At 34.6% G+C, this 9,122-nt stretch overlaps 2 protein-coding genes across 4 annotated transcripts; one reads left to right on the forward strand and one right to left on the reverse strand.

Moving 5' to 3' along the window:
* The first annotated feature begins 865 nt into the window (after positions 1-865).
* Positions 866-4,535, forward strand: LOC116105291. Of its 2 annotated transcripts, none has more exons than XM_031391736.1 (6): positions 866-961; positions 1,206-1,286; positions 2,446-3,510; positions 3,593-3,658; positions 3,737-3,935; positions 4,083-4,535. In XM_031391736.1, the coding sequence occupies exons 2-6, from the start codon at positions 1,284-1,286 to the stop codon at positions 4,145-4,147; spliced, it is 1,398 nt and encodes a 465-aa protein (XP_031247596.1). In that variant the 5' UTR covers positions 866-961; positions 1,206-1,283; the 3' UTR covers positions 4,148-4,535. The 2 variants fall into 2 exon arrangements, with proteins under 2 accessions (XP_031247596.1, XP_031247597.1); XM_031391737.1 differs by having other exon boundaries at positions 2,455-3,510.
* Positions 4,536-4,818: 283 nt separating this feature from the next.
* Positions 4,819-9,122, reverse strand: LOC116105249 (ras-related protein RABE1c-like). 2 transcript variants are annotated; one of them, XM_031391687.1, is made up of 9 exons: positions 8,934-9,122; positions 8,729-8,801; positions 7,416-7,488; positions 7,221-7,321; positions 6,087-6,152; positions 5,762-5,859; positions 5,422-5,484; positions 5,255-5,347; positions 4,819-5,140 (listed from the first exon to the last, which is right to left on the reverse strand). In XM_031391687.1, exons 2-9 carry the CDS (start codon positions 8,799-8,801, stop codon positions 5,060-5,062), a joined length of 648 nt encoding a protein of 215 aa, XP_031247547.1. In that variant the 5' UTR covers positions 8,934-9,122; the 3' UTR covers positions 4,819-5,059. The 2 variants fall into 2 exon arrangements, with proteins under 2 accessions (XP_031247547.1, XP_031247546.1); XM_031391686.1 differs by having other exon boundaries at positions 8,729-8,837; positions 8,934-9,121.

Consider the following 9,122-nt stretch of genomic DNA (forward strand, 5'->3'; position numbering starts at 1 on the left):
CTTAGCTATACTAAAATATCGTTTTCTCTTGTTTCTTATTTTATTCTCAATTACGTCAATCAACCACTACAAATCTTATTAATTCATACTATAATTAATTAAGACTTTTCACAAATAATAATTTAAAACACTTTCTCATCACTGACTTTTAAATATTATTTTAATATCTAAATTTATATTCCGATAGAGAACAGAAAACAAACTTATCCAAACTATTAGGATTTTTAAAAATGAGTGATCGATGAGTTTTTTAATGGTAAATATTAGGTTTTGGTGTTTGAAATTGATCGAAATTGACTTAAGAGAGACAATTGAACAAATTCTAATCGTTTAATTATCAACAATTGACAAAATTGACGAGAGTAAAGTTCAAAGGATTTTAGTAAATAATGATTAAAAATAAGAATAATAGTGATGTGTAATTATAATAATATCTAAATCAAAAATAAAATATAAATTTAAATAATAAAATTCCTACTCGATCAGTAAAACTATATTTTCACAAAAACATCTACAGAAACAACGTTAACACTAACTTTTTCTTAACGATTACAGGCCGAAACTTGATTGGCTACATAAAAGAGAAACCTAATTTTGTACTCTTTCATATTTTATCCATCCATATTCGGCCACGTGTTGGGTACAAAGTCCACCCGTTCGTTTAAGATCTTTTACTATGCTATATCCAAAAGACCAAAAAACTCCCTCAACAAGTGGTTCACCAGATCAACGGCTTGTATTCATCATCCACCATACACGTGTACGACAAGATGACATGCAACCTTGACTTACTGATCGTGCAGGTGTATTCTATTTTTATATTCGAGAAAAAATCAAGTGTCCCACGCACACCACATTAACCGTTGTTCTTTAATTTTCGTCGCCGGTGTCGCTTCGCCGGAAATTCGAGGCGCTGCCGCCTACGATCAACTGTCGATCAGGTTTCCGGTGATCGTTGAAGGTACGCATACACAGTCGAACAATATTTGTACACATTATTGAGTTAAAATGAATTGCATGTAAAATTTTAAAATCAAAGCACTTTTCTGAGAAATGAACGGCCGTTGTGGAATTTTTGTGTTACATAAGCTTTGTCCGTGTAACGTAATGTTCTATATTGTAAGTGTCTCTGTGTGTGTTGTTTTTTGAGAAAGAGCGTGAAGGATTTTGTTAGTAGGCTAAAACGACTGTCGTTTGTGTGTCAGAGGTTGCTCGAAATTTTGAATGAAAGAAGAGTGGAAAGTGGAAAGTGGAAAGTTTAGTGTACGGATTGAAGACGAAAAATGGTACGTTCTAGTTTTTTTGAAGTTCTTGCAGTATTTTTTTAGTATTTATATTTATCTGGACTTCTTTAATTAGAACTTATATTTTAAATATATAAGAGAAAATTAGTTTAAATATATATCATGGAATGTGATTGTGAAAAGGGAAAAATTTAGTGGTTTAGTGAACATTCGAAGGTGAAATTATGCAGGGGCCTTGACTGAGTTTGGATAACAGTCTACTTGGGTACTAATTGCGATCAATTTTTAGTTCAATACTCAGAGCAGTATAGACAGTGCTTCGAAATCATTAAATTGGAGACTTCAGAACACTCTTCACTGTTCAGTTGAAGCCACTCCAGGGAGAGTAAATTGGAGGGTTTGCATTTATTACTTGTAGTATCTCTTTTGAAGATTTTTTTATCCACAAATTTGAGAAGAGTCTCCTTTATTGTAATTAACAAGTTAAATGATTTCTGGGCTAGTAAGTTAGGTTCCCATAGAATGCCAATCAATGTGGTACTGTTGAAAGTATTTAGAAAGGTTTCCATATAGTTGTACAGAGGAAATGCTTTTTGTTGCTTGAATATTGCCATTGGGCACAGTGAATGAGTTGGTTCCTAAAAAATGCTAGTGCCATAAATTTTTCCATTGGCTTTCTGTAAATGAATTGTTCCTGAATTTATAGATGCTATAAGTTTGCTGAATTTATTAAAGTATCCATTATACTGGTCTAACAACTTTCTCATCAAAAATTTTTTTTGTTTTGATGTGTAAATGTCAATCCTTATTGCTATTAGTGGGTAAAATATGGTTGGAAAGTGATATACCTATAAAAATAATTGTTTTATGCTTTATAGTAGAATTTGGTGCAAAATGATGGGGGACAAGGTTTTGTGAGTTATTTTATTTATTTTATAGTAAATTTGATAATCAACAAGTGTACAATGGTCTTTTAAATATTATTGTTTTTAACGATATCGGTGAATATCTGTTTTGAGTTTTGAACATATATTACAATCAGAATTCAGTTTTGTTTACACAAAAGAGGGAAGAGCAACGGTAGTTGTATTCTGAGTTGTTGCCTGGATTAAAGTTTTTCATTGTTCTTGGTGAATGAATCAAGTTGTTCCTGTCGCTGGGTCTGTTAAATGAGCAACTTCATAGTGATTGTTTCTAACAGTCTTTTCAGAACAAAGGATTTTGGATGGCAAAGGGCCCTGGGCATATAGCTGATGGAGATGCAGCATTTGATAATCCTTCCAGGATTGAACCAAAAAGGCCTCATCAATGGTTTGTCAGTACTGGTGAAGCAGAGCTGTTTCCAAACAAGAAGCAAGCGGTACAAGCTCCAAACGACAAATCAAGTGTTGAAATATCTAATGCAAATGTTCCTTACTGGGGAAACACTTCTAATTTTCAGTCAGTTCCAAACCAATTTATTGACCGGTTGCTTGGATCTGAATCTGCAAGGACCGTCGGTTTTACTGAAAGGAACTTATCTCCTGTTGGAACAGATGACATGAGAAGAAAGGGTATTGAAGAACATTTTGGAGAAGATGCATCTGCTGGATTGTCAATGTCTCATGCTATGGAAGATTCTGAAACATTTAGCTATGGTGGATATAGAAAAGTGAAAGTCAATCAGGTTAAGGACTCCAACAATGGTATGCATCCTCCAAAGGAACATAGTCTTGATATTGATAGTAATAATGACTTGTCTACAGCACATGCCTATAACAAGGAAATCCAAAGTAGTTATATGACAATGGGGCAAGCCTATAATAAGGAGGATGACAATGTTACATTGATGGGTCATACCTATAGTAGGGGGGATGTAAATATTAGATCAACAGGTCGAACTTATGGCAAGGTTGACGATGGTGCCATATCTTTTTCTGACACCTATCGGAAAGAAGATGCCAATATAATATCTTTTGTTGGATTTGATGACGAACATGATATTATCCCTGTGGGGCAGCCCATTAGTGGCTATGACCCACCATACTCTTCAGTTCAAACTTCAGAAGCAGCCTCTGGAAAGCAGTTGAATGCATCAAATGTGAATGCGTTTGCAGCCGTGCCTCGAGTTGCTAAATCAAAACTTGAATCTGTATCCAAGAATAAACTAGAGTTGAAAAGTTCCAGGAAAGAAGCTCCAAACAGCTTCCCTTCAAACGTTAGAAGTTTGATATCAACTGGTATGCTTGATGGGGTCCCTGTGAAGTATGTTTCTTTGTCACGGGAGGTAAATTCCCATTTTTTTTTGTCTGTTACTCTGATTTTTATGCTGTTTAGTGACTTATAGTTGTATCTTGGCATCTAACTAGGAGCTTCGTGGTGTTATAAAAGGCTCTGGTTATCTTTGTGGGTGTCAATTATGTAATTACAACAAGGTGAGTCGTTCAACTGTTTCTAAGTTTGCATGTGAAATTCTTGATGGCTAACAACTAGGATTTATGTGGTTGTATAAGGTGCTAAATGCTTATGAGTTTGAGCGCCATGCTGGTTGCAAAACAAAGCATCCGAACAATCACATATACTTTGAGAATGGAAAGACTATCTATCAGATAGTGCAAGAATTAAGGAGCACTCCTGAGAGCTTGTTATTTGATACAATTCAAACTGTTTTTGGTGCACCTATTAATCAGAAATCTTTTCGCATTTGGAAAGGTATGGATTCTTGTTTTGATTTTAAGAGTTCTCTGTATGCATTTGTATTTCCCTGACTTAGCGTGTCTGAGGATTTTGGTTGGGTGTGGAGTGGGTCTTGTTAAAAAGTTTTTTTCCTGCTTTGTATCATCTACTATTTTTCCACAGAGTCATTTCAAGCAGCGACTCGGGAGCTTCAGCGAATATATGGAAAGGAAGAACTGAACCTGTAAGATGTATAATGGGCATTTGGAAAGATGTAAGATAGAATAATCTCTGTGCATAGTAACAAGTATTTTGGTGGTAACTCTGTCATGATGAGCCAACTTAAGAGGTTTTTATTAGATTGGTGCACAATTGTTTAGGACTTACAATTGTGCTTCTTAGTTCATGGAGAACGATGTTTTTGACTTTTGATATACAAAAGGTGTGTAGTTAAGAATACAAGAAGAGAGCTTATGTAATTTAGGTTGGAGATGTAGGCCTTGTGTGGAAATGTGTCACATTTTGGTGTCATCAAAATTATTCTGTGGCAATGTAATCACCCTTTGGTCATTCTAGTTTCACATTTTGTTCTATAAATTATTATGTGACATAACTCTTAATCGTAATACTCTTCGATCATCGTGGTGTTTATTTTATCATTGTGTTTCTGTTTCATAAGTTAGTGGATTCTTGACATATTATTAGACATATCCAAATTTCATGGTCTTTAATTAATTCATAGAGAACTTTAAAAAAAGGGCAAATGGTGGCTTCCTGCAGCTTTCCAAAAAAAAAATAATAATTTCGAGGCAATTGCACCAGGATTTGGAAGGAAAACCAGTATTTTTTTTTTTTCTTTCTAAAATTACAGAGACTAACAATATAAACATATATTATGACACAGTAAAGAGGCCGGAAGAAAAAAAGAAAAGAAAATTGTGTCAGAAGATACAAAGAACTGTTGCCACAAAATAAAATTCTCGATAATTAAAGACTACATTTCACACACTAAAGCAAGATTAAAAAGAATGACATAAGAAATATTACAAGCACCCATCATATTGTCAATCACAATTAGTTCTTTTGTTTTCCATTTACCATTTTCCTTTTCCATGTGTTACACCAGGATTTACCTCCCGCTCAGAAATAAATTGAGCTTCTTAGGAACCACAGCAAGCTGATTTTTGGGAAGCTTGACCAGCCCCGCCTGCCTCTGCTTGATTAATCTTGATCGTAGCAGGCTGCAAACAAGACAAGAACATTTTAAGTCTACTGAAACAAGGTATAGTTTCTAAAGAGACCATTGAATTTCTTTTTAATCTCTTTTAATAAAATTCAGCAAGGTGTTCATATACCTCTGCCTTTGAATCAGTATCGGCAAGCCTTTGTTTTATATCCCTTGCTATTGAAAAGAAAACTTGCTCAACATTTAGATTTGTCTTTGCACTCTGCAGTACAGAATGTTTGTTAGATTAACCATCATCCACCCAACTAGCTTCAAAAATCACAAAGTGACACTTACAGTTTCAAAAAATTTGATACCATACTCATCAGCAAGTGCTTGGCCCTTAGAGGTAGGCACTGCCTGAAAACAATAAAATGCACAAAGTACCATCAGAACATTGAACATGAGCACTCCCATCAAAAGATAAAAAAGTTAAGGCACCAGCAAGAGAGAATAATTTATCCTATAAGATATAGATGCAAAAAATAGCCACTCTTCTTTTCTTTACAAATACACAGAAAAGGTCCATGTCCTTCCTGTGCATAGATGCACATATCACAAACTCACTCAGTAACTATACAGCAATGGAAAGATTAAAAAAAAAAAAAAAAAAAAAACAATATGCAAACTAGCATACCCTTTTGCTCTCATCCATGTCAGCCTTGTTCCCTACCAATATCTTGTTAACATTATCAGAAGCATGTTGTTCAATGTTGCGAATCCAGTTCCTAATGTCTGAAAAAGGTAAGAAGCCAAGTTGTATAAGAAAACTTAAGATAAACAGATAGATCCATATAATAAGGAAATTGTAGGGTAAAATCACTGCATTTCTGAACCATCCAACTCAGTGAAACAGAGGACCTTAAAAACATACAAATGTTAAGCAAAAAGATTTAACTTAAGAATGTGAAGGGACAACTATCCTAAGTATTAACTAATATAAGTAGGGGAATGAAGATTACTATTGAAAGATGATTCATCTGTCACATCATAGACCAGCAAAATTCCCATAGCTCCACGGTAGTAAGCTGTAAAAAGAGATAACAAAATAGAGTTACTAAAGCAAAATTCAAATGAAACATATACAGCTCTAGAAAATAGTGGCAACAATACCAAAGAACTAAGAAAACTCCACAAAATGAAACATTGGATCCATATTTGACTAGGACTAAAAGAATCAGATTAAAAATATCTACAAGCTTCCCTGCTGCCATTATATCAGGCATTAATGTTACTTCTAGTACCAAAGTATTTGCTTTGGTGTGTTCTATGCCACAACAAACTCATACACTGCCTCTCACACAATGTAACATTGATGCCTACCTGAATAAAAGAACCAGGAAGCTATTATAATTTGAGTGATAACTAGAAAAAGTAAAGTACGCAAACACTTGCTCACAAGATTTAATCAGAGCATTGCCAGCAGCTATGGAATAATCCAGTCAATTGGCTGAATGGCAGTATCTAAGACATCAACCAACCAGAAAGGAAGGGTGCTACCACTAGGACCTCTGTAGCTTAACATGCAGATCGCAATGATCTCCATGGACTAATAAAGCTGGACATAAACTAGTATCCCTATGTTTACTAAGAATCAAGCCCAACTCGCCATATTCTCCAGCCATGTTATGCTTAGTTTGATCTCCAGTTCCACTTGCACTTAGGAAGCCACATACCATTTCCACGAACCTACTAGTGGTATTTCAATGGGACAATTATTCTACAAACCAGATTTCTGTCCTCGGTTACACTCTTGCAACCATATCCACCTTCCAGAAATCTCTAAGGCTGCCCTCTTACCCTACACATGGAAGGTTTTCACTTTGTTGCAAAATTTTATTTGGTACACCTATTCCATGAAAAAACAGTTTTCAATGTTTCTTCCATATTTAAGAAAAACATAAAAATAAATAGGCTTATGAAATCAATAGTGTTCAGCTCGATCATCTCCAAGGTAAATAACAAATCTCAAATGCACCATGATTTTAGTTTTCTTTAAGTCATTCAAGTAACCTGTGATAAGCCGGGCAACTTCCATACATCTAATCTACCCTGTACGATTGAAATGAATGAAATTATAAAAACAAGATATTTACCAGTTGTGATTGTTCGAAACCGCTCCTGACCAGCTGTATCCCAAATTTGAAGCTTGATCCGTTTTCCATCAAGCTCAATGGTTCTTATCTTAAAATCAATGCTGGATGAGATAGAATGACTGTGTCAAGACTAGGAATTCATAAGAGGCAAATCTAGATACTACAGTATAACTCCACAATTCAGAGAATACACACCCAATGGTGGTGATAAAACTGGTGGTGAATGAACCATCTGAGAAACGCAAAAGAAGGCAACTCTTACCCACACCTGCAGAGGTACTAACAAAATGAAGATTAAAAGGCAAAATTATTAATGCAATTTTGTCTGAAGCAAACACAAGCTACAAACAGAAACTAGATGAGACTTCTTGTCTGAGATCCTCACTATTTAAAATATGAAGTTTAGAAATAAAAATTTAAACAAATTAAACTAAAGAGAAAAAAGAAGATATGCCTCAAAGGTTCCAGAAGCTATCCATTAAGGCAAAAGGAAAATCAGAAACATGTTACTAAACAATCAACTTGCTTTGATGTATAACTTTCACATAAGATAATTGTCCTGAACATAAACTAATTAGAATCCACCAAATATTATCAGAATTGTAAAGGAGTGTTTGGGCTCACAATATGTCAAATTAGCTTTAACAGAAACATCTTACTCACTTGTAGAGAGCCAAAAACTAAACAAGTTGTTCTCATAATATTAGGAAAAATTCTACTATACCCAATGGTATGAATACCAGGTAATATTCAAACCACCCGATAAAGATGAACAGATATTAATAAAATAATAAATCCTTAGACAATGGTGTTCTCCCCCAATATGATATTGTTTTAAGTATTATGGAATGATCCGTGAACTATAACACATCGTTTCACTGAAAGGGAAAAGAAGAGAGCAACCAATCCAGTAACACCCAAGCTATACCAAAGGTCAAAAGAGCTCCAAAAAATACATTTAAAGTCTAAAACAAATGAGTCGTCCAAATATCATTTCTGTTTGGTCCTTGAATCTCCACAATCAAGAAGTAAACTGTAAAATTAATTAAATAATTAATATAATTACCTCACCGTTATAGTTACTAGTAAACTAGTTCAAAGTCCAAAAGCCAAGTTCTAGTGAAACACACTCAAAAAGGTTTATAGGTTTGAAAAATGAACAAGGAAGCAAGCATTTCATGAGGAAACAGCATCATTTTGATCAATTAAGACATAGAAGATCAACTTCACGTTTTCGAACTAACTACGGCCAAACTGCTTCTTAACATATAAATGTTAATAAAAAATAGAATAATTAAAATCCTCTTCCAAACTAGATCCTTTAACACAAATGCAAACTAAATCTCAGCAATGAAATTGAATCATTAAATGCAATCAGATCTTAGTCAATTCAGAGAAATGATAACCTAAACAAGTTTTAAACTCATAATGCAACCTAGGCAAACTTTGATCAGTTTGTTTCTCGCGAAAACCACGAGAAAATAAAAAGGAAAAAACAAATGACGCACCGCTATCGCCAATCAATAGAAGCTTAATGAGATAATCGTAGTCAGCTCTAGCCCTCGCAGGTGGAGCAGCCATCTATGATAGAAATCAACCAAAAAAATTTCTACCTCTCTGCACATCAACACAAAAACGACAAATCAAAACGCCGAAAACGACACAACACATCCATATTCAGTCATGCAAAAGAAAATTTTATAAAAAAATTACCAGATCAGAAAAAAGTTAGAAAGTTTAGAGAGACAGAGAGGTTTGCTTGGTTGAATTTGAATGGAAATGAGATTTAAGTTATGATAGGTTCACCACCAGCTACAGGGTTACAAAACCAATTAAACTTCTCCGAAGAAGGTGGGTGGGGTGGCTAAAATGCGCCTTGTTTTTAAATGGCTTTTTGGGTGC

Source organism: Pistacia vera, unplaced genomic scaffold (genome assembly GCF_008641045.1).
Source record: "Pistacia vera cultivar Batoury unplaced genomic scaffold, PisVer_v2 Contig496, whole genome shotgun sequence".
Classification (NCBI taxonomy): domain Eukaryota; kingdom Viridiplantae; phylum Streptophyta; class Magnoliopsida; order Sapindales; family Anacardiaceae; genus Pistacia; species Pistacia vera.